Source organism: Nymphalis io, chromosome Z (assembly GCF_905147045.1).
Source record: "Nymphalis io chromosome Z, ilAglIoxx1.1, whole genome shotgun sequence".
Taxonomy (NCBI): Eukaryota; Metazoa; Arthropoda; class Insecta; order Lepidoptera; family Nymphalidae; genus Nymphalis; species Nymphalis io.
In genome coordinates, this window is record NC_065918.1 from 13,452,327 (window position 1) to 13,478,548 (window position 26,222).

Genomic DNA, 26,222 nt, shown 5'->3' on the forward strand with positions numbered 1-26,222 from the left:
AAGTCGTTACCGTAAAAATTACTTTGCTTGAATTAACAGAACTGTTATGTCAACTGCATTGAAAGCAACCTAGAGCGCAGTGGTCAGTTTGTTTATATATAATAGCACAGGTGACGTAAATGGAAAGTTTTGCGTAGTAGAACATCGTCAGGCAGGTTGCGGTTAGGCTTAGCCGCGTTCCCCGCCGAGGTAACCGAGTGCCAAATCGACCTGTCACATTTCGTTACGCAACGAGCACCATTAAATAACCTCACTTCATTTACACCTTCAACCGTTATGGTACGTGAGTTGTCTTTTTTATTTATTTTTTATTTTAAAAGTTTTTTCAAACATATTCAATTGCAGTTGTTGCTACGCGCGACTTGCTTGTTGGTTGTTGTGGCGGCATCTATTTGTCGACCGTACGATCCAGAAGATGGGGAAATCAAGAGCGTCCTGCCATCTAGTGGCGAGTTTGAGGCGTTTTACCCGCGTCAAGCGCATGGATTACCGAACGGTTCTTCGCGGCCTGCTCATGGGCATGGCAGTTTCTACAAGCACCGCAATCCGGCGCTAGTTGACGTGAAAAATGCAGCTGCGTACGGTTTCCGCTTCGATGGCATGAGGAGGTTCAACTTTGATGACGACGAAGAATAATTCGTTTTTTAAGAAGAAAAAAAATATATTTTATCTACATTAAAAAGTGATTCATTTTTAACCTTTTCTCCCCTACGATGTTTTTTTCAAGATTTATATATAAAAAAAATACTTATTAAAAATCATAATCGTGACATATATATTATTAAAGTTTCTTAAAAATAAACTACATCTATTTTTATGATAAAAAAAAGAAATCGTAAATTATAACTGTTAGTAAATATTACTTAAAAACGATACTGCTGCTTTGTTAAATATAGATTTATTTCTTTCTGACAATATTCATTTGATATTCGAAAGAAGAAGACAGCATTGTTTAACTAAAACCTCGCTGTAACGTTTATAAGTAAGGCTGTAACTAATTAATCACTGCAGTACCAAATAAATATCAAAAATTAAAACCGATTTAAAAAGGTTTTATAGTCTCAGTAACAGCTAAAGTTCAATACTTTTAAACATTTATTAAAATTAAGTATTACATTTCCAATAACATATACAGATAATTTCATCTTATTTCATTCATAAAAATCACCTAGCTGCGTTACTTTTTCAATATATCTTATTTTTCAAGAAACGAATAGGTAAGTGAGCTTATTAAAAAGCAGTATTGGAAAAATAAAAACATGTTATTGATTGATAGTAAGTATAAAAAAAAAAAAAAGTGGTAGGGCTTTGTGCAAGCTCGTCTGGGTAGGTACCACCCACTCATCAGATATTCTACCGCAAAACAGCAATACTTGATATTGTTATGTTCCGGTTTGAAGGGTGAGTGAGCCAGTGTAATTACAGGCACAAGGGACATAAAATCTTAGTTCCCAAGGTTGGTGGCGCATTGGATATGTAAGCGATGGTTGACATTTCTTACAATGCCAATGTCTAAGAGCGTTGGTGACCACTTACCATCAGGTGGCCCATATGCTCGTCCGCCTTCCTTTTCTAAAAAAAAAAAAAAAAAAAAAAAAAATAAAAAAATAAAAAAAATAAAAGGAAAGTCAAAATAAAATAAATTTCAACATGTCACTAAATACCGAATACAGCGTCCAATTCATTTGAATTTAAATATCATAGAATCAGCATGCTAAGCTGTGGGACCAAGGTCTTAATGTACATTGAGTAGCATTTATCTGAACCGTTGATATTTTAATCGTTTTCCCATGCAAAGCAGATGTATAAGCAGGCTCTCAGCTCTCGGTTATTATGTTGTTAAGACTTATTTCGAGGGCTAAGAATGTCATGATAACTGTAAAAGGGATTTTTGGTGCCTTAAAGGCTGGTTTTCTCGCTTATCTCATCAGAGAGCGGCTCATTCGTTATTTTTGATAGCACGTATATATCATAGAGGACGCTGTCGTTAATGACCATTATTTGTTATCTAGAAAGACGGACGTTCAGTTTAAGTGAATTCATGGAATAAAAGCTGCCACAATGGCTCATTTTCATATTTTAAGTAAACTTATAATGTGTTTAATTTTCTAAAAATACATTCAATATTTTATAATATAACTGTATCGCAGATAAAAATCGATAGAGACGAGCAGTGGTTAAAATGCGTGAATAATAGATTGCAGACTGAAAAAGTCTTTGAAATAAGTAATTTCAAATATATTTTTTTGAATTTTCCCAAGCAAACGTAAATACCTTTAGATATCCTACTGCTGGGCTAAGGCTTTGTCTGCTATTGAGGAGAAGGCGAGGAGCTTATTCCACCACACTGTTTCAAAGAGGGTTGATACACATGTGTTCTTGTTATCTACTGACGCATGCAGGTTATCATTCGATACTTTCTATCAGCGGCAAGCACAAGATGAATTATTATGAATACAAATTAACACATGAAAATTCTGTGGTGCCTGTCCGCGTTCGTACCCGCAATCTTCTATTAAGGTTCAAGTGTTCTAACCGCTAGGTCATCATTCCCAGAAGGACACTAAAATATTATAACTATAATTGATAGGCAATATTCCTTGTTTTTATTAAAAAAATATAGTTATAATACAACGAAATATTTTATTCTGAATAGGCTTAAATCCTCGTACTATTTCAGAAACATGTGTAACACCGAATCAAAGTAAAAAATAATACTATTTAAAAAACAATAAATATATTCTTCCCTTTATATAAAAAGATATTTCGAAATACCCTTCTACAGAAGGAACTATAAATAATACAATTAAATAAAATTGTAACTTGAAATAAAGGATTGCTATAAATACATATATAAATCTATATTTTGTTAGAAATTCTAAGTCATATTTACGGACTCTTTATTTATAAAAAGTGTTTAAAACAATCAACCCACCCACGTAAATAACCCATACGAGTGTAACTCAATCCGTATCTTACAATCCCGACACAGCGGAAATGAATATAAAAAAGTAATGAAGACCCTCAGTAAAATATCAATCAAAGGTAATTAAGAATCTACGGGACCGACGGAACTTTTTTGTTGTTGCATTGTAAATGTTGACGCTGCACCCATTTAGGATTTCACGCGTCGGAAAACATGACGAGTCATGAATCCGTTTGAGCATCGCGACTTGTAATAGAGCCGTCTCGATTCGACACGACCGTCGGCAACATCCTTCCCATGCCATTACGAGAGCAGCAGACCGAGCGCCGGTGGAGCCTTTCCCTTCGCCCCATGTCCCAAACACTTAGCCACATCCATAAAAAAGTGTGAAATTATCTTAAGTGGCCAGTGTCTAAGAAACTCCTTTTTAAATTCGGGCGAATATAACGGTACGTTCTAAGTAAAGATAGGAGTGTAGATAAGTTAATAAGATTATTATTATACTTGATGCCCGGGCCGGGGACCGGCTTTTTAGGGTCGGAATGTTTCTGAAATCGTGTATAAAAAACGACTGGTCCCAGGGGATCGGTCATTCCGCGGTTGGATTGGGTGCGCGCATCTCCGTTCTGATACGAGTGGGACTTTTTTATAAGCCTTCTTTTACTCATTTTCGTTGTCTTTAGTCATTAGTTGGGTGCGGCAGGAATCTACGTTGTCCTAGTTATTAAATAAATCAAGTGCAATGTATTCGCACAGGAAGACATCGGTAAGTTATTATGGTGATTTGTTATTTTGTATATTGTTACGTTGCGATTTTCACTATATATATTTTTAATATTTTTTTTTTATAATATTTTAAGTTTTAAAACAAGAAAAATATTAACACTTAAAATATATATCTATATGGTTTAATCTTCTTTAACCGAAATAAATTAAATCTTAGCGTCGGAATATGCTGAGACTAAAAAAAAAATTATACCAAGCAAATGAAAATTCATGTTGACTTTACCGACAAACAAATCAATTCCCTGTATAGGCTTGTCAATCTTTAGTGCTTACTTTTCCATTAACGATAATCTATTGTTGGTTGAAATTTCAATTTACATAGTGGTACCGTTGCGATGAATGAGCTCCGATAGGAGTGGCAAGTCATTGTTGTTTCGAATCATGACTTTTGTTAACACTTTCATTGTGACAGGTACCGCCATCATCGATGTAGCTTTGTGGTTACGAAAAAGTCAACCGATCATCAAGTATCCATAGATTATTATCATATTTAATATGTAAATTTATTAAACTGAAACAAATTTCATACTCTCACTTTCTAGCTAATTTTCTTTCAATTTACTAAACAATAAAATATATTTGCAAAATATACGGCTTAATTGCTTCAGGTGTAGAATTATTCTGTATTATTATCTTACCGGAAAACACTACCATGTCTGGGAGTCTTATGAGACATTATTAATAATTATAACATTTAAGGACGCAAGCGTCACAATAGCGTATCACAATTATTAATTAGCTTTTAACAATTTACGTGAGTTACGAAACAGTTATTACAGAATAGCACTGCTGGAAAATATAAATTTTATCAAATTATTTTTGAATTGTAATTAGATCAAAATATTTACGACAATGCGATTTCAAATATTCAGAATATGAAACTTATTATATTGAGTGCACTAATCACAGCTGCGCTAAGTGATAAGTTTCCTAGATAGATCCTTACTAAAAAGTACAATATTTTTTATATAAATGTAATATTATAAGCTGAAAGATGAATTAAGCAAATAAGTTCCTTTTAAGTTATTCTTCTGGAATTGCGTCCGGTGACGTCACTCATACAAAATGTGGGTATTCCCTGGATAGCTAAAATATTAAATTTATCTAAAATCCAAGTAGTATATCCAAAAACAAACCTTCATTATTCTTAAATTCATCAAACAATATATTCAACGTCTATCAAATTCAATATAATACACAAACATATAGTAATACTTTATATGAGCCGAGATGGCCCAGTGGTAAGAACGCGTGAATCTTAACCGATGATCGTGGGTTCAAGCCCGGGCAAGCACCACTGACTTTTCATGTGCTTAATTTGTAATTATAATTCATCTCGTGCTTTACGGTGAAGGAAAACATCGTGAGGAAACCTGCATGTGTCTAATTTCACTGAAATTCAGCCACATGTGTATTCCACCAACCCGCACTGGAGCAGCGTGGTGGAATAAGCTCCAAACCTTCTCCTCAAAAAAAGGGAGAGGAGGCCTTAGCCCAGCAGTGGGACATTTAAAGGCTGTTACTGTTACTGTTTATATTGAATTGTTTCAAGTCATATGCCAGGGTAATTACAGGCACAAGGGCATAGCATCTAGGACCTATAGTGGGACCGTACTGGCGGTATATATGACGGATCATAATTCGTACATAATATATAATTCTATAAATCAATTTCTTCATAAACCTTTTTGAGTGCTGTATATTATACTAATACATTTTATATAACATAAGAGTTTGTTTATTTGTTTCAACGCGCTAATCTCAGGATTATAACATTACGCTACGACCTTTGGGGGCGGAGCAGCAGCACGCGTTGAACTGGTAACATATAAAATATATTTTTTTTAAGTTTTAATTTTAAATTCTTCAATTGTTGTCTACAAGAAATTGCTGAGAGGCGATAAGACCGCGTTTAGTGATGCATATTGTTTCTGGTTTCTTTTTAATTGCATAATAATTTATATAATATATATAATATTTTGTCATTGTATTTACATGACAAATTATTATGGAATACTTATTATGTAATTATTTATGTAATAAAATAAAGAGAAACAAACGCTTGTCACGTAAATAGTCTATATTTAAAGCGGGCGAAATTGCAAAGCGCAGCTACATATATAACGATATTATATATAAAAATTTTCTCCTAAGCGCGCTGCATCTTCTGGTAAAAGGCTTAGTAATTTTTTCAGTTAGCCGCCTCGGTCAACAATAAGGCAAGCTACGACTCATAAAACGACGTCATCGGATGCTTCAGTTCAATGGTCATTTAAAATGAACTCAAATTAGTTAATCTGTCTTGAATCGGTGTTTACGAAACTGTCAAAAAGGCCCAAGTTTTTTGTGTATTCAATTTGAATTAATTAAATTCCTTACTGATATTTAATGAATAGCTTGAATTCCGTTGAAACGAATCGTTTATTAAAAAGTCTACTATTTTAAATCAAAAGTCAACTTCTAAAAAACTAAATACCACTTCTCCGAAACTATCCATCCGATTGGCTTAAAATTTGTCACAGTTACTCCTTCCCCGACGTAGACGCTCACTAAGAACGTTATTACTCACGGTTATTACGCAAATCCTATCGAAAATACATTTTTCCTCTTATTCGTCCGTTCAAAGCCGGGACGCTTAGCTAGTTCATTATAGAAGCGGTACACTAACTCATTGAATGAAAAAAATCTTTCAAATGTTTAGAAATAAATACCTTTAACCTGAGAAAAACCGGCGAAAGAAACTCAGCGGGAATGTTATTTTAAATGTCGCATAAAACTTTACGAGTTTAGAGTTTTCTTATAACGAATATGGTATAACAAGGCAGGGCAAAGGTTCTCTATAAAAAAAGGGTTCATATCGAAGTAAATATTATAAGTGTAATAATCAAGTTATCATTTTAGAAAAAAATATTAGTTTGTTTTTAACGAGACAGTGATTAACTTGCATATATATGCCTGTCTGCGCTTCGTGATTACTGCGTTTATTTCAACGATTAATTATCGTGTTTTAAATAATATGGAATCATTTATCATTGGACAACGATATCGTATGTTTTTATATTTAACTTAAGCCCTGCGGTGATACGCGTGTAAAAATATTACCTCCGACTTTATAAGTTAATTTTAATGACGATATTCATGGGTTTTAAGAAGTAATAATTTTTATACTTGTTTTTAATAAAAAAACATTCAATTATGTCATTATATATATAGTTATATTAAGTTAGGTACGTGATTTACAAATCAATGTGCTCGTATTATTATATGATTATATATAAAATGCTAAATATTACTTGAATTTTTGTTTTTTAATAATAATGAGATCAATATCAATAATAAAATAATTACGTACAGCAGATTAGTCTATAAGTTGGAAAAATAGTCCTACGTTATATTGTGAATTGCATTGCGAATTGGTCGTTGAAGATTTATTGTATTATTATTCATGTATTTTTTTTAATTACTTATATTTTTTATAGTATAGTAGGACGAACATATGGCCCACCTGATGGTTAGTGGTCACCAACGCCCATAGACATTGGCATTATAAGAAATATTAACCATCGCTTACATCGCCAATGCACCACCAACCTTGGGAACTAAGATGTTATATCCCTTGTGCCTGTAATTACACTGTCTGACTCACCATTCAAACCGGAACACAACAATACCAAGTATTGCTGTTTTGTGGTAGAATATCCGATGAGTGGGTGGTACCTACCCAGACGAGCTTAGACAAAGCCCTACCAGTAAAATAAAATGATTGAATCAATGTATTGATCCTCAATCTCCAGTAGTGCATAGAAATTAGATAATTTTTTGTTGTTAACACCCGTAAGTAAATTATGTGTAGTTGCCGTAACTTTTCGAAGAATTACAATAGTTTCGAACACAGAAAAAGCCAACTATTAAAATGTGAACAAGCGAACTTGCCCATTCCAACTGCAAGACAAATAAACAACCGACATTGAATTGACGCTATATCGTTATCGTTAATGTCGTTTTATAGTTGTTATCGAAAATAAAATGAAAGTGAATATAGGTTGTTAATTGGTTAGTAATCAAGAACTGTTTATAGTGCTTAATATAGCAGGGCGCATAGCAAATCGCATAGAAAACGTAAATCTAAGGCCTTTTTATCTGTACTCCTTCTTCCATTGGAGTAGGCTATACGTTCGTAGCGTGTGTGTCTGCTGCTATGAATTGGTAGCTTTACTTTTCATTTGATACATTTTCAACCATATACCGATGTTATAAAATCTAATCTTCATTTCTTAAAATAATAATTTATTCACACATTTCACAGCTTGGGGTAACGTGTACCAATTGTACTGCGCTGTATTCTGAACTCATTTTCAGAATATAAAAGTTCATATGATGTGTGTAAGAGCGTATGCGTAAATAAAATTCGACTCAAAATCAAAATATTTTTTTAATTAAATATACTTTTACAAGTCTGTGAATCGTTTAGCGCTACCGCCGGTTTAAATAAATACAAGTAGCCAATTTTAACGGCGTTTTAAATTTTTACAAGACTGCCTCGTTGGTCTAGTGGCTTGATGTAAGGCTGCAGACCCGGAGGTCTTGGGTTAAATTCCCAGGTCGGGCCAATAAAAAGTTTTTAGGTTTTTCTTTCAGAAAATTCTCAGTAGCAGCCCAAAGTTGGAAGTGTGTACACTCCCGTGCCTCGGAAAGCACGTAAAGCCGTTGGTCACGCGCCTGAGCTCTTTTTGGTCGTGTCGGATTGCCGTCCTATCGGTCCTATCGTCCTATTATGGGAGCTAGGGAAAAGGGAGTGCACCTGTGTTTGCGCACACGCTTGTGCACTATAATATCTCCTGCGCAGGTGACTATTTTTTCTTGAGATTGGCCGCCGTGGCCAACATCGGACTGGAGGAAATTATTATTTTTACATGTTGTATAAATATACTACTAAATGAATATATAACTTTAATATCTTTATTTTGTCTCACCCACAATATATCGTTACATTTTAAGTACCATAATTTTCTGGGTTGGTTGAATCATAAAAAGCGAATGCCCTTCGACTCTTAAATTTTAAATATTAAATTGATAACAAATTAAAAATAATTGAATGTTTTTTCCTAGGATTCAATTGGAATAACCTTAAAACATTGTTTAGTATTTTGAAATAAGCAACCTTAACGATAATAATTACCACGAACTAAATACAACCCATTAAAGCCAAATATACTTTATTCAAGTTAGCTATTTTAACAATCTTTGAAGGTAACTGGTAACTTTGGAATGCAGATTCTTTCGAGAGAAACTCGTTTTCGTTTCCTCAAATGAAATACATAGTCAATTATAATTAAATTTATATGTTCTTAATGTAAATCAACGAATACAAGCTCCACGCTTTTTATCATCTATATATTATTAAAATGTGTATGTGTGAAGTAAAGTGGTAAAATAATATAAATGAAGTAGCCTTAAAAATATTATAAATAAGTTTTTTGAAGTATTAATTTCCTCAGCTATTTCAATATTGGTAATCAATTTTGCGAATATATTACAAAACAATGTGGCAAAGAATTTTCGAAAACAATTTTCGATACTAAATAATTTGGCAGTGATTAAAGTTTTTATTGAGAATTCTGTTTTGTGGTTAATTACGGAATATACATTGACAAACCATTGCACATTGTGACGTAGTATTTACTTTATTCAATGGTTCCTAACCTCTTCAATATTGTCACTCTTATGATTATGTTAAGGATTTTATTTTACACCTTCCCTCAATGTTAACAATGAATACAGTGCATATAAATACAAATCGACTTTAATAAACATTAAAAAATTGCACAAAGATATTGAGAAGAAGCGGAGCTTTGATCATTGCAAGCGTATAACTTGTACAATGTTCTATAAAATAATCACAAGATTAAAATAAGTACAGCTTGTTCGTTAAAGATAGAAACCAAACGAACAACGCATCGCTGTCACTACTTTTTGTAATATTGGTTAACTTTCGAACTATTTCTTTATTATGAACGATTTCGCTTTCTACTACTAACATAACAATAATTGACAGATATTAATGTACTCGAATAAATCTCATTAAGCCAGGGATATGTTTCGTTTTATTAGATGTATTATATGAAATTTTATTATTATTTTTTAAGAAATATATATAATTGCATTTGCGAAATTAATTGTACTTAAGTTAATAAATGAAAAATTGTTATTTAAGTTTAAATTAATACAAACCATTTACTTATAGGTTTACACATTTGCTTATACACAAAATCTGTCTTTACAGATGAGCGTCCTTCTGAGTTTGGTGCTAATAGCTTCTACGGAGGCGTTCTTCTTAAAATGGGGTTCAGATTCCGGGTAGGTGATACAACAATACCTCCTTTACAGATATACTGTATAGAAATATAAGTTATTAGTATACTAAGCTAGATTAATGCATTTGCGATTTTATTTATTTGCTTGCGAAATTATCTTGCGAAATGATTATGTCCAATTTAATATTTATATTACGTTTCGATCGTATCGGTCATTGATAATTGTGATACTATTCTTTCTAAATTGAATACATTTTGTTACAGAAGTCAGTCATCTCAGAAGTCATGGGTGCAGCCGATGTCGCCATACAGATATCAATACATGTACCCGTACGAATCAAGAAAAATATATCAAGTACAACAACAGCAATACGCTCAACCCGAGATGCAGATGCAACAGAACATGGCACCAATACCCATCAGCGTGCCTGCCGGAGCAAGTCTCACGCCGGTGTCTCTTCAACATGTTCAGCTCGTGCCCTGTATGTGCCCAGTGGCGCCAGAAGAAGCGGACAAACTACAAGAGCAAGCCGGCTCCGGTCCGTACGTCGCGCAAACTTACTCGCAAGCTTATTCCGTCCCGCAGCAAATGACGGTTGCAGACGCTCCAAAAACGAGCAACAAGCAGTAACATTATACAATATCCCACCAATGATTCGTGTGTTTATGTAATAATTTATTTCACTTCTCTATTTATATTTACATAAGACTGATAGATTAAGATGGTCGTGTAATGTTCGGAAATAAATAAATTAAAAAATTATGATAACTTTTATTTCATATCTTGTTGAAATTTTTATAATACTTTAATTTATAATCAAACAATTGTAAATCATTCGTTAGTGATTTTATAAATTATTTGCTTTATAGTTTTTATAACTTCTTCTGTATTAATTAACCATAAATAATAACTAAGAATACATAACAAAACGTTTTTGTTTATTTCAGAACTCTGTCATTTATAAGGCGCTTAAGAATTTTTTTTGTAATACTAAACTGTAAGTACTAACAAACAAGGTGTTATTTATATTTTAAGAAAAATACAAGGTGAAAAAATAAGTTTTTTACGTGCTAAAATTTTATAGAAAATCTGTTTAGTTTTTTAAACAGATAAAACTATTTTCATATTAATGAAGCACGTGTGCCAACAGATTTATAAGAATGATTTTTTATATCTGCAGTGCGCGTACGCCGTTTTTTTTTTTGCTCAAACGCGGCGGCCACTCAAGCCAGGAAGTTACCTCACCACTTTCATTGTGTTCTAGATATCAATCGAAATACGAAAACCGCGTGTAATAGGTGTAAGAATCACTTATATGTTATGCGGAGAATTTTAATGGACGCTTAAGATAATTTCAAATGTTTTATGTTTAACTGTAAGGAAGTATTTGTGTGATATTTTGAATCTATAATCATAATAATTTTTTAATTATTATTTATAGATAACTGTGAGAAATGCTTTTGAAAGGGCATAAAATATATATATATATTATGCAAATACTTCGAGTAAGTTAAGTGAAATGCTCCGCCTTTCGTTCCAGAAAAGTTCATTCGGGCCTTGAGTAGGCCTTTTTTTTCAGGCAGTGGAAACCTTCAGAAAGGTATCTAGCTCCCATGGCCCTCCAACTGGGTTATGTGGGATTCTTACCCACTTACACCACTGCGATGGCCGTTCTTGGCACGGATAGGAGAGGCTGCGGGATCGTGTTGATATAACGCATCCGCGGCCTCTCCCGTGCTTTGCTCAGCTCGTGGCTCGGCGGAGCCCTCCTCAGGGGGCGAAAGTAATCGCCTGTCGACCTGTCGTCTTGTCTTACTTTGCGGACCAAGATCTCCCATCACATAAGTGTGAACACCTATGTTTATTTTACATTTTGATTTTACCGTTATTATAATAAACAATATAAACAAGTTATAGGTATATTTAAGGAGACCAAATAGAAAAATTATAAAAAGACATTTATTTGAACTATTAATTGAATGTTTTAAATGTCATTCAGCAAAACAAACAAATCTCTTTTTTTTTTCATTTAATCACTTCTTAGCCCTTCAACAGCTTCTGATATCAATAATTAATCATTTAGTAGGCGTTTAAAAGGGTTCGACACCAGGACGACGATTTCAAAACAATAAACAAAAAAGCAGAGGACAATCTTAATAGAGTTGTAGATAATATCAAACTTACGTAAAATGGGTATAAGTGAGATGCATTTTAACAGATAATAAATAGCATGAGTTTAGTAATTTTTTTTTTACTTTATGTTAGGCAGAGAATACAAAGCAAAAAGATTTATTGTAATTGTATATATATGTTTATTTATTTATTATAATTAATATATGCTATTTTATCATGCTTCATTTGGTAGAATTTTTAAATCTTTACACGAATTTTATTGAAATGGATTATATATTTACGATCGCCGTAATTATAATTGAGTTAATTACTTGATTTTATTTCCTTAACGAATTAAAGTTTAATGACTTTCATTGCTTTCTTGTGTAAACATATAATTATATGATTAAATAATGAAAAAATACAGCAGCTTAACTTCAATTGAAATTAAGTATTTTAAGACATTCTTTCTATAGAGGCCTTACAAGACATATGAAGGCTTTTTTTAATATAACAAAAAATAAAGGGTTGTCTGTTAACAGGTAACTGTTAGAAGTTGTTCCTCATTTAAACTACATCATCCTGCTTTTATGGTATTGTTTTTCTTCCAATCATTTCTATTGTATAATCCTCAGTAGTTTCCCACTTGCAAATATCATCCCTCACACAGTTTTATCTTTCAATATCTTTATTTCGGCATTTCCCTTAGTTCTTAGCCATTTACATTAATTAATATTTATTTAAATGAAGCTGCTATAGTCTTGAAACTGGGCCATTTTAATTTAATAATTATACATAATCGCCGATAAGAAATGTTCGCTTCGGTAAATCACCATGAAAATCGATGTTGTACCACATTAAGTATTGTCAAAATAACTTACAAAACAACAATGACATCAATATTATTCTCGATTACAGCAATATTTTATTCGATCGATCAATTAATTCAAGAAAGATCGAGTTTTTTATTTCATTTATTGTGGGAAACGGTTTCTAATGAGGGATGGATGGCTCTGGATCTGCCTATAGCATTCGTGTGCCATATATAAGTATTAACAATTGCATCGGCTTTCATTATCGGTTCGTCTTCACTTGCAGCAACATTGCATCGGGTGTATAATTCGTATTGATTCCCGTGGTATCGTGTCGCGAGCTTTTCACTCTTTTTCGACGTCACCAGTGCTTTCCATTACATTGTTTAGAAACAATAGCTACCACACTATGGATTGTCGTTCGGTGGTATGTTCGTCTGGTTTTTATGTATTAATACTGTCTTCTATTGATACACGATGTAGTCAATTAGTCTAATAACTAACTTTCGGTTTTCATTTTGCATACATAGTTTTTTATGTCTTTTGTAATCAGCGTATAGGTTTTGCGTAGTTAGATTATTTAATGTTGTTTGTGAATATATATGACAATGCTGTCAAAATTGTGTTTAACATAAGTTAGATAAATATATTGATCCTGAGAACTTTAAAAGGTTTTTTTTTTTATTTACGGAAATAAGGAATATTATTTTTGTTTTATTGTCTTCTAAGGTTGATAGAAATACCACATTCATTTCAAGTTATCATGGTTAATGTGATGAATTATATTAGATTTTTATAAAGCAACTTTTTATAGACTTATTTCAATAAAGTATCGTTAAATTTTTTTATTTAAAGTACATCTTTGAATATTACACTTTATTTGTTTATAGCGTGCGTGCTTTTAACTTCAATGTTAGCTTTCGAATTAAAACTTAGCTCTCAAAGTGACAAACGAGAATGACTGATTATTTAAATATTTCTATTGATGTCATTAATGTTTGAATAACTCTTATAAAAGTCAACTCCTTTCTTAGTTTAAATTTAAACTCTTCTTACTAGACCTATAAAGTTATGTAGATTGCCAAGCTTTCTCATTACAAGACAATTCGTAATATATTTATAATAGTATAGATTTGCGTTATAACCTGTTGCATTTACTAAATTGCATTTATTATTTGCAGCTACTCTTCTGCCTGGCTGTATTTCTAGCAATACTCGTCACAAACGTGGAAGGGTAAGTACAGTCAGAAATATTAGATTATTTATAATTGTTTCTGTTAATCTGTAAGATCGTTGCGTGACATCATTATAAACAAAAATATGTCAAATTATAATTGATATTTAGCAATATTTATTTATGATTTTACTCGAAAATTCAACCTTAGAATCGGTTATAATATTTTAAATATCAATAAGTTTTTTATGAAATTATATTTTAAAATATTTATAAAACAGTTTTTTATTAAAAAAAAATTAATGTATTTACATATGTCATTATTTAATATTAATTTATTATGAGAAGTATTTGTTAGCAGGTTATTTTACTAAAACAAAAGCCATTTTCATAATAAAGCTATCCATTATATTTAATATAATCGTAAAGTTTAATTGTCTTTAAAATCTAGGTGGCCCAGTGGTTAAAAAAGATTCGAATATGGATACGTACCGCTGGCTTTACTTGAGCTTATTCTGTGTATACTTTTGCTTGGTACTGAAAGATATCATAATGAGGCAACTTGAATGTGTCAATTGTTTTTCTGTTAGATTTATATCTGTACACACGCAGAGTAATATCGTGGTCGAATGATCTCCAAATAGAATTATTGATTTTTATGTAGTCTATCGTTAATTTGACGTGTCATACGAAATTATTTAGAATTACTATGTATTTTTAAACTTGCTCCATTCCGACATTTAATTCTAATTAATTACATTATGAATGGTTCATCTGTAAAATATTACAGTGCGTTTGTATTCAAATATTAGAAAAATAACTTTATTGAATATTTAATTTATTTGTTTATTACTTTCTAATAAATTCAATTAAAGCCTATAAATGGATCGTCATTAACTTTAATACGACACATTTGGATGTGTCTATTCGTTTTTGGTATACATGAGTTAAATTATACCTCCCCTTACTAAAAAATATTGTTTAGCGATTATTGTATCGTATCATACTGTTTCGCCTCATTTCGAATGTCAAATAACTGATAACCAGAAGATGATTTGATCTGAAATATGATACATTACTCGCAAGAGCATATTTTTAGCTAATTTAGTCATATGATACAATGTCTGAAACTTGGTAGTTTCCGAGTTATCTAATTTAAATTTAAATATTTTAATTAAAAACTGGTCGTGAATTCTATGCACTAATCATCTTTTTTTAACGCACATACATATTATTGATAAACCTGAACAAACATGACTGATCCTTTATCCTGAAAAGTGAGATCATCGAACTACACGACACAAAATTAAACGCTAAATACCGCAATTTCATTACTAAAATATAAAAGGAAATGTAGTACACACGTTACATCAAAACGTAAAAAATAAATAAATATATATTTATTTCTGAAATTTATATGAAATCTGGAAAATGGTTTAAATTGTTTTATTTCCTTGTTTCAATGTCGACATTCACACGGACGTGCCTAGTATTATCCTTACAAATGCTAAAGTGAGTTTGTTTGTTACCCTTTTACGTTCTAGCAACTTAACTGATCATCATGAAAATCGTTTGGCATATCGATTAAAAATATGTCACTTGGTCTAAAATATATGAGAAAGTGAGACGATTGAAATCGCCTCGGCTTGAAACGAATGCCTTTTTCTAAGTTCGCTGTAATGTTACTCACGCCAATTTCGTAACGAGGAAAACTAAGATTCAGTGGCATGTGACGGAAAGAATGATTTTCTTCGCCAATATGTGTTTACAGTAGGCCGGCTCGCAGTCATTGTTATTAGTTTTTATTGTATATAATTTTCATAATTAATTAATTTGCGTGTATTCGCATACTCGTAATAGTGTCGTCACGCATTTACAAATGAAATGATTACATAATTAATATTGTAAGACGTATGTTGTTGGTTTGTGTATTGAAAAAAATATTATTGCGTAAAATTTTAAGTCCAAATTCAGAATTATCACCTTTTGAGGAGATTTGGAATTTCCACGACGCTGCTTCAACGCAGGTTTGTGAACACACATTCATATTTCTTCACGATGTCTTTCATCATAGTTAAGCAGAATATAAAATAAAAATTAAGCAATTAAATTCAGTGGTGTTTGGCTGGATTAAAGCCAATCATCAATGGATTCGTGTGTTATAACCACTGGGGCATCCCAACTCGTTAATGTTTTACAAACGTTTAATTTACGAGATAATTCGGTTCCTACATTAAAAATAAATTTACTGTGAGTGAAGTCGGGAAGAATAGCTAGTTAAAATTACACAAAGTCAATTTTTTTTTACTCAATATACTTAAAACTATTATACTTCCTTATTGATTGTCAAAAGTCTACAAACTACCAGTTCGAAACGAAATACCTGACGTTCTTTCCTTTCCGGTAATTACCTTTCTTAACAGCATGTTTACAAGGTATATATTAAGTATTAGAAACAGCCTGGAGGCGATCGTTTCATTCCTAGGGTGATTATCATCCATAAAGTCATTATTTTTTATAATAAAGGTTATAAACACAAACGTTGCTAACAATTTTTTTTTAATTTATTAATTCATTATTTCGAAGTTTTCTAGGATCTTGTTACTTAAAATTATTTATCCGACTAATTTATAATTGATGTTACAGACGAACGAAAAAAGTGGTTATTCACGTACCATATAAAGTGAAGAAAATCAAGCACACGCACACGGTATTCAAGACTATTCATCACCACCATTCGCATCACGACCACCATGACCATCTCGATACTTTACTACCGGCTGAGGAACACGAGCATTTTCACCACATGCACCTCGACGAACCACCGATAGTCCAGAACCATCAAATACCCACTATTGGAATCACGGGTATCGGGCTCCCGGATTTCTTGCCTGATGCACCTCTAGATTTGCCTCTAAGTATCCCAGATTTGCCGCGAGATATCACAGGGAAACCCAAGCGCCCCAATGTTCCAATGTTCATACGAGAATAGGTATGAGTTCTTTTTTCAAAAATCTAGACCCTTATTTAAAAGCTTCCATCGCTGTATGACACGTCTCTTTTGTTTTTTTATCTAATTAAAAAAGGTATGTGATTAATTAAGTATTTTTTTCAGAGTTAGGGAACTTCTTTAAATTATTTTTATATTATATGCCAAGTATATGAAAACCCCACTTCTTGTGTTCATGATGTCGACGTGTAGTGCTTTAAAATACAACCAAAAATATGTACAAAATGTAAAGACTATCATTATCTAGGTTAAGTATTTAATGTTGCGTTTCCTCTGAATTTGAAGTTGGCAATTTACCAACTGTTTGATACTCTTTAGAAAAACACGAAAATTTTTAGAATATTTTCTGAATTATAATATTGTTTTGTTTACAACTTAGGTTATTATACAAGTTTAAGTGGCAAAAAAATTGACAATTGTCGTTTTGTGAAAACACAGTTTAGAATTATATTACGGGATTTCTTACTTTAAGCCAAAGTATGCTTGCCAACTTTATAAGCTATTTCTACACTTTTATACAAAAAGATTCAATATTATTTATTATTATATTATAAGTTAAGTTTGTAAAGCCAGCGTTAGTGATGTATGATATAATAAGCTTTGCGATGTTCTTGTACAAAAAATATATTACATCTATTTAAATTAAAAATAAATTGCAAATTGCCAAATGTATTGCGAATATCTGGACGAACATTTTATTTATATTTTATTATCTATCATGTCTGCTTAACAACATTTTACATATAATTCACTTGAGCTGGCTAATTAAAATAATTACGTAAATTATATTAATACATAAACATACTTTTGTTTTATTTCAAAACACGTCAAATAATGATATATTAACATTATAATAACAGAATTTCTATAACTTTTTACACGACAATTATTTTACAAATTTAAGTAAATATGAGTTGCTATTTCAATCCATAGATAAGAACTTATTCGTATTATTAATTTAAATAAAATATACTTGCAGTTCATATTTTCTGCTGATTTAAGAAGATACGAAAGAGTAGATACTTGAATAGGCCCGATTCTTTTAAATGAAATAGGTAGGATGACGGACAAATGGACCACCTGATAGTAAGAGGTCACCTGCATAGACACTGGCGCTGTAAGAAATATTACTATGTCAATGATCAAATGCTAATGCCCAAAGTGCCTGTAGTTACACTGGCTCACTCTAACCGGAATAAAACAATATTAAGTATCTGTTGCTGTTTTGCGGGAGAATATGTTATAGTGAGTGGTACATAGCCAGAAGGGCTTGCACAAAGTTCTAACCACATAATACATCAACACCACTACCACAGTAATCAATGAAATGTCGCATAAACGTTTTCCTATCAAATTTGGCTATTGACGGTGGCCATTCTCAACAGAAAATACACAACTACGACGTATAATAGTCCACAAATGTCTGCTCAAAAGCAGGTGCACTTTTTGATAACTAGTGGGACAGTAATCGGCGGAGTTCAGGTGCAGGATCAACGCCTTTTTATGTCCTCCGAGGTATGAGAGTATTATTACTGCCAGCTTACAACCTTCCCTTTCAAACAAGGGAATTAATAATTTTATTATAGACATCCCCCGGGGCTCGTACCCAGGACCTCGAAATCTAGACAAATGGGATGGTATGTTTTTTAATATAAATTAGTGACACAATATCTCTTCGATCATGCCACCCATACCATCCATAATCTTCGGTTAAGATTCACGTGATCTAGTAATTGGATCACCCCGGCTTATAAATGAACCTAAAATATGAAATTAGTAAATATAATAGAATTCGTATTCTGTCTTCACTTTTTAAATCGGCTTATAACTAAAAACAATTTTAGAAGTGATCAGTGTATGAGAACAATTGGTAAATTTTGAAGAACATAGGTTACTTACTAAGGATAATAGGTATAACCTTAGTACACTTAGATTATACCTATTATCCTTAGTAAGTAACCTATGTTCTTCCTTGGGGTTCAAGTTTGCTTCATAGCAAATTTCATCAAAATCAGTTACTTTCACATTTATAATATTAGTATCTAGATTACTATTTATATTATGACGTAAAACTATTAAATGAAATAGCGTAATATAACTCTAGAGCGATTTTTATTTTGTTTATTTTGTTATTCTTTATCCAAATACTGCCAGCACCGGCTCTGGATCAAGATAGTGCAAGATTGTCTTTCAGCGCCATTTTTTTGACGCTTTTACTTTACATTAATTGCATTTCAGTAAATATTATATAAATAATAATTACCACATTTACAAAAGTCAAACAGCGTGTTGTACACCTGGAAATTGTTGTTGACATTATCTAGCCCTTTGCTACCTGGCGCCCAGAGCGATCGCTCCTCTCGCTCTACCCCAGGGTCGGATTATTACCATAATTATTTTTAGTAAACGATTAAAACACAGCTTAATTTAACATCCATAATACAATCATTGGACTTCGAGAGAAACCAATAAATCGTAATCGAACGATTACATTTTAATGAGAAATAGAGTTCAAGAAATATCTGTGACGCCTACGGAGATTAAACCTTTGATTATACTCAATATATTTTATATTCATAGTTTTATTGTGCTCAACGATCGCTTGGCGCAATGGAGTCTTCCGCAAGTATGTAATAAAAACCATACGCGAAGACAGACACGGCTTAGCAGTCATTGATAAACTTTTTGCTAGAATTGAATCCGTTAATAAGAACTCCTTGACATTCAGAATCTATTGAAAATGAAGCTATAACCGTGGATTCATTGTTGAGCTTCAGTTAGATAAGCGTGTCGGTTTATTTAATGTTCTACATGTCGGCAACCATGTCAAAAGGATTTTTTTTAGAAAAAAAGAATAAGATAGAAATTAGAAACGATAATATTAGATGTAATTGTGAATTTATTTCGTAAGTAACAATACAAAAAACGAAAAATTAATAAATAAAAAAGTTAGTACGAAAAATGCCATGGACGCAAAAATTTATAGAGATTGGATTTCACTAGTAGTTATTTGATTCAGTTTTCATCATAAGGTCATCATAAGCTCGTAAGTTCCAAATTATTGTAAAAAAACAACTTTCAGTATTGTCAAATACTGTAAATATTACGACGTCTTTAGGCGTTTACTGTCAGGGTTAAACTGCATCGTTAATCTAGTGACTAGAACTTTGTTTTAATTAATTCTCAGTAGCTTCTTGAGCAGTTAGGGATTGGAAGTGCTTACATTATCGTACCTCAAAAGCACGAAAAGCCTGTACTTTTGGTACTGTTTAAAGTTATTGAGGTAGTGCAGATTGATAACCCATCACATTATAAGCCCTTGTATATTATAATATTTCTTGCACTAGCACCATTTCCATATAGTATGTGTAATCATGATCGCATCGAATGATGGCGAGAATGCAGCGTTTTCCAGGCAAAAATAGACCAGCCTTCGTGTCATCATGGTGGAATTAAGGCCGGATGCATGCGAATTAGTTACTTCTATATTTGAAGGAGATGTAAATTGTCAAGGAACTTTTTGAATATATTTATTTAATATTTACATAATATGTTTATAAGACCATACAATTGGGTCGAAACTACTTACAACAATAAAGTCGTATCCGTATTTCTATTATTTATACAACAATAGCTCTATTAAATTCCGATAGAAGTGATTTGACGCATTGAACGCAACCTAATAACTCTAATATGCAATACGATTACGGCATCCATTCTACAGCCTCATCGAATGCGTTGTTTTGGAACGGTAGCGAAATACTCATTTCAGGTAGTGCTACAAAAGCTGACTTCAAGTCAATAACACTACAGTGTAATTTGAACTGTAACCGTAAGGAATTAGAGTGAAAATAGCGGAAGGAACTGTCAAGCTGTGTAGTAAATTGTGATCTTTTTGTTGACATCGCGGGTTTATTTAAGTGAAATTAGATAAATGGTCATCTCACGATATTTCGCTGTTCATACCAGCGACGCATTGCGACGGTGCAGTGACTGAATTTTTGTGATGATCAGTGGCTAGAGATTTATATTTTCTACGAGTAATAGATAGAAGTTAAAAAAATGTGAATGTTGTTTCTCTTATTTAAAGTTTGTTTGTTTCGATTCGCTTTATCGAGATATAATTTAAGTGTATTAAAAATGGATTTAGTAATATACACTTTAGTGCTGTTTGTTTTGTTCGTCGACAGCGACGCCGGAGGTCATGGAGAAAAACATCAGTATGTATCCAACTATTTTTATTGCTAGCCATTAGCGATATATAGCTTTGCGCATTACCTGTTAATATAATATATATAATTTCTAAAAAGTATACGTATTAAATAAATGAATATATTTAATATATAAATATACATATTAAAGTATACATATGGCTTAAGCGAATTACATTAGTTAAATTATCTTTTCTTTGTGTGTCACTAAAATTGGTTTCTATTCAATTCGTTTTCATGTTTCTATTTATTTAAAAAAATTCAAAAAGGTATAATTAAATGTAATTTTTTTTTCAGCGATCATGTAAAGTTACATGTACCAGAATTCATTCATCATGACCATCACACAAAAGTGATTACAATACACCATCATCATCATAAGCCTAAAAAGGAACATCACCACCATCACCATTATCATCAACCTAAACTACATATTACACCACACGGTAATCATTATCACCATCATCAGAAGAAATCGACATCTCATTCTGTGTCTAAGGGTCATTCTAGCCATAAGGGACATGGCCACCATGGCCACCATGGCCTCCATGGTCACTATGGCCATCATGGTCATCATGGACATCACGGTCACCATGGCAGTCATCATGGCCATGAGCATAAGCATCATGATACACCATCTGTAGGCTACGACTCACCGTCTGTAAGTTACGACCATCCTCCCATCAGTTACGAACCACCCAAATTTAATTACAACCCCGGTCTATCTTATGGAAGTGATTATGGATCATTCACGCCTTCTGTACCAGATATTCCAAGCGCACCTCATGTTCACGGTGTTGTACATACAGTCAAACAAGTTAAGGTTTTCGATTCATTACCCGGTGCATTACCGGGAGTATCGTCAGGAAATGCTAATACACCTTCTCATGGTTATGAAGTAAAAGAGCAAGAAGAGGAAGAGGAGGGTGAAGATGACGTATTCACTGCTGTTAACACTCTATCCCAAACGTACCCCGGCACTTTTGGATATGTAAGAAGTGCCACGGCTCATTCAGAAAACGATCCCTTTTCTGAGATCGTCCAACAGAGTACCGCTCAATCGCCAAACCATGATCCTTTCGCTGCTGTAGAACACCCAACCTCATTTGCAAATTTTGAAGGTGCTACCGGGTCAGGTGACACGTTTGGTACTGCATCTATTCCTACTCAAGGTACTTCATTGCCAAATGTACAACCGTCACAATTCACTGGAAATGCTATAAATGATGCTACAGGATTTGATGATCGTAATAATATAATAATAGGTGACGTGAGTAGTACTGCTCTTCTATCTCCTGATGAAGGTTTTGGTGGCGATTCTCCCGTATCCTTTAGCCGAGAAGCTGGTATACAGCAAACTATTAAAACTGGAGGGGTAGAAAGTTTCGTTTATTAATACTAAGGACATTTATAATTAAATATAAATAACTAGATGTAATTGCTGTTTCACTTACACTTTTTGTCCGATTATAAATGCACATTCGTTGTATGTGTATGGTATGGTACAAGTATGAAGTCTTGTTTAAGAATCGGGCTATATAATGTTTTTTTTTAATTAGACTAGCAGTTACCACAACAGTATAGACATACATAGTTTAAGATTGAAATACCAAATCGTTTTATTTAATAAATGATAAATTTAGAAAGTAGTAGCAATAATAATTATATAATGTTAGTCTATCCATATTTTCTATACTTAATATTTAAATTTGTAAGTGGAAGTAGAAGTATGTTTTTTTGTCATTTGTTGTTAATTTTTTTAAGTTGTTTATTTGATAAAGATACTACTTTTACGATCGAATAAATTTAAGCTTATTGAAAAATATTCTACGTATTTTTTTACCATCACATTGTTATTTGCACAGGTTGACATTTATATTTTATTCATTATTATTATTTTGTTTAAATAAATATATTACTATTGTTGTATGTCTTTTTTTTATTCAGCCAATGATTTGAGCAGAAATGAATTACGCACTGGCGCAAATCCAGTGTTTTTAAGTTTACCGATTTTCAGTTCAAGCTTTTCTTATTCCATTCTTAATTTTTTTTTAAAAAATAAATAAATAAGAGAATATTTATTAAATATAAGCATATTACATTTGACTCTTCCCTACAAAATTATTTTACAAATGAGTTACATAGTAACAATACATGGTTTTTTTTATTCATTAAAATTATATTAATCATTTAATTATAAATAAATATTTTTTTGTGTTACTCAAAGTGAAATTTTAAGTAAAAATGTTATTGGTATTCACATATCTATTAACAAACATTCAATTCAGCGTATAAGTTATTTTTGAAAAATAAAAATAAAATACTTATATTATGACACAATCAACACGACGGCTGCCTGTAATTATGTCACACGTAGCTAACGCGACAACCGAAAAGTGAATAAATCGGACATGCTCCACTTTCATGTTGTGTAACTGAAAACAAAACAATATCGACGTAACAATAACAACAAAAATAGAGCTGTCGCAGTTGCGCAAGATGCTTTTTTATAATTTCCTACTTTTATCAGGAAGTTTGTTCTCGTTGTATTTTTTACAAATGCGAATGCGGTTATCTTTGTAAGTGTATCTCGTTTCATTGTTTTTCTTTTACATTTCCTGGTTAATATATATTTATAATGGAAATCGTACTTGGTTAATGTACGTTGTAATGCGTTTCTTTAAAAAACTCCAAGTTGTCTTTTATTGTCTTTTATTTCTTCGAGAGAACCGGAAACATTTATCTTTAGATTTATATAACATTTATACATATTCATACCTAGTTTGATATTAAATATAGAGTTAATATATAGATGTGTATTATTTAGAATAAAAAAGTAGATACTTGATGAGTCCAAAGTAATGTGAAAATCTATTTAAGAATTGTTGCAATAAAAGTTTGAGATGCAACCTAAGATTATATTTTAATCTTAGGAGTAAAAAAGCGAAGAAAACGAAAGTTAATTGCTTTAATTTCAATTTGGTGATTATATAAGAAACCGATTGTTGTGTGCAGTTTAAAAGATGAGCCAGTGGAGTATGTTGACACAACAATAAAAACCGCAGCTACGAAATTGTAATCCCAATTTTTTTCTTGTGATGCTATCTGGAAATAAGCCATGCAGGCACATCAAACTACCAAGCTCAAACAAATAATATTTTCTTTTAAAGTCAGCTAGTGTGACGAACTATTTATCAGCCATCCCATGGTTTGAGGTTCCACTAATCTATCGCTAGTATAGAAATATATACTAAACACGGACAAAGCGTCTGAGATAAAAGAATAAATATAAATATTCTGTTGTTATAAATAAATAAAATATATAATAATAAAATAAGCTAAATTATTTGGTGGCAGGGATTTGTGCAAGCCCGTCTGGGTAGGTTACCCACTAATTGTAATGTATGTGAATGTTGCCGGCACTGCTAAGTAATAATAATTATTATAGTTTTATTGTATTGACATAAGTTTAGAATTTGACAGTTTTTGGTATTAAATGGTAATTCAAACGATTCAAAATTTGAAACCGAATAATCTTATATCATATGTGTCATATATTTTATACGTGACATTGGTAGAATATTTTGCGTTCAAATAGCGTATATACTCGACAGAAAAGAGAAAAAAAGTAATGGCGAATTTGTATTATTTCTCTAAATACAACACTTATCAGATATTCTATGGCCAACCAGCAATACTTAGTATTGTTGAGTTACGGTTGCTAGGGGAAGTGAGCTAGTAAAAATTCAGATACAAGGGACATAGCGTCTTAGCTTCCAAGGTTGGTGGCACATTGACGATGTAAGGAATGACTAATATTTGTCATGGAGTGTCTATGAGCGGTGGTGACCATTTAAAAAAATATATATACTTATGTTTTAGTTCTAGTTGACTACATATTTCAACAATTATGTAGTAAGTAATAAATTTTGATGTTGTTATCGCTGTTTTGCTCGCTGCAGTCTATACAGTCTACACCTTCTGGAACGATTTGAATATTATATTTTCAGTTCAGGTCTACGAGTTCTAACTATTGGAATATCTAGATTAACTTTTATTAAAACCAATTTGATTGACAGCAATGAAAGTACTTATAACTTTAAGGAACTGAGTAACTTAATTGTTACTTCAAATGATTTGACATAATCGTGCAATATTGTTAAATTTTATAAATGTTTTATTCAAATCAAATCAAATCAACAGCCAATCATTGTCCACTGCTGAACATAGGCCTCTCCCAAAGTGCGCCAAAGCTCCCTGTCCTCCGCCTTCCGCATCCAGTTGGTGCCCGCCACCTTCTTAAGGTCATCGGTCCACCTGGCTGGAGGGCGCCCTACGCTGTGCTTGCCGATTCGCGGTCTCCACTCTAGGACTCGTCTGCTCCCTGGCCATCGGTCCTACGAAATACGTGACCAGCCCACTGCCACTTCAGCCTGCTAATTTTACAAGCTATGTCGGTGACTCCGAATCTTTTCCGGATAATCTCATTTCTGATCTTATCCTTCAAAGATACTCCGAGCATAGCTCGCTCCATAGCACGCTGAGCGACTTTGAATTTGTGAACTAGTCCCGCAGTTAGTGTCCACGTTTCTTTATTCATTATCATGTAATTGTTCCAGAGCTTTGTCACGAGTACAACAAAAAATAACCTAAAATTTATACTTTCTTTACTTTAAGTTCCAAATACTAAAACATATAACATCCCGCCTTAATGTCAGCGCCTTGATCTAGTGGTAGCTACATTCGTTTTTTTGGATATTATTTAAGTAATTATGGTATATAATTCTTATAAATAAATTGTAATCATTCTTTAAGCTAAAAACAAGAGCAAAATGATCCAATTGCTAGAAAATGTAGTTCGATGGAAATATTGTTG

General features: G+C 32.4%; 3 protein-coding genes across 4 annotated transcripts; all 3 read left to right on the top strand.

The window, feature by feature from the left end:
* On the top strand, positions 1-662 carry LOC126780539 (uncharacterized). Its single transcript, XM_050505122.1, has 2 exons — positions 1-279; positions 346-662. Exons 1-2 carry the CDS (start codon positions 277-279, stop codon positions 634-636), a joined length of 294 nt encoding a protein of 97 aa, XP_050361079.1. The 5' UTR covers positions 1-276; the 3' UTR covers positions 637-662.
* Positions 663-3,132: 2,470 nt separating this feature from the next.
* LOC126780535 (uncharacterized) lies at positions 3,133-10,657 on the top strand. 2 transcript variants are annotated; one of them, XM_050505117.1, is made up of 3 exons: positions 3,133-3,375; positions 9,996-10,069; positions 10,291-10,657. In XM_050505117.1, exons 2-3 carry the CDS (start codon positions 9,996-9,998, stop codon positions 10,655-10,657), a joined length of 441 nt encoding a protein of 146 aa, XP_050361074.1. In that variant the 5' UTR covers positions 3,133-3,375. The 2 variants fall into 2 exon arrangements, with proteins under 2 accessions (XP_050361074.1, XP_050361075.1); XM_050505118.1 differs by lacking the exon at positions 3,133-3,375 and adding an exon at positions 3,671-3,692.
* A 10,618-nt stretch (positions 10,658-21,275) lies between these two features.
* On the top strand, positions 21,276-22,742 carry LOC126780680 (uncharacterized). Its single transcript, XM_050505311.1, has 2 exons — positions 21,276-21,355; positions 21,644-22,742. The coding sequence occupies exons 1-2, from the start codon at positions 21,276-21,278 to the stop codon at positions 22,740-22,742; spliced, it is 1,179 nt and encodes a 392-aa protein (XP_050361268.1).
* The last annotated feature ends 3,480 nt before the right edge of the window (positions 22,743-26,222 follow it).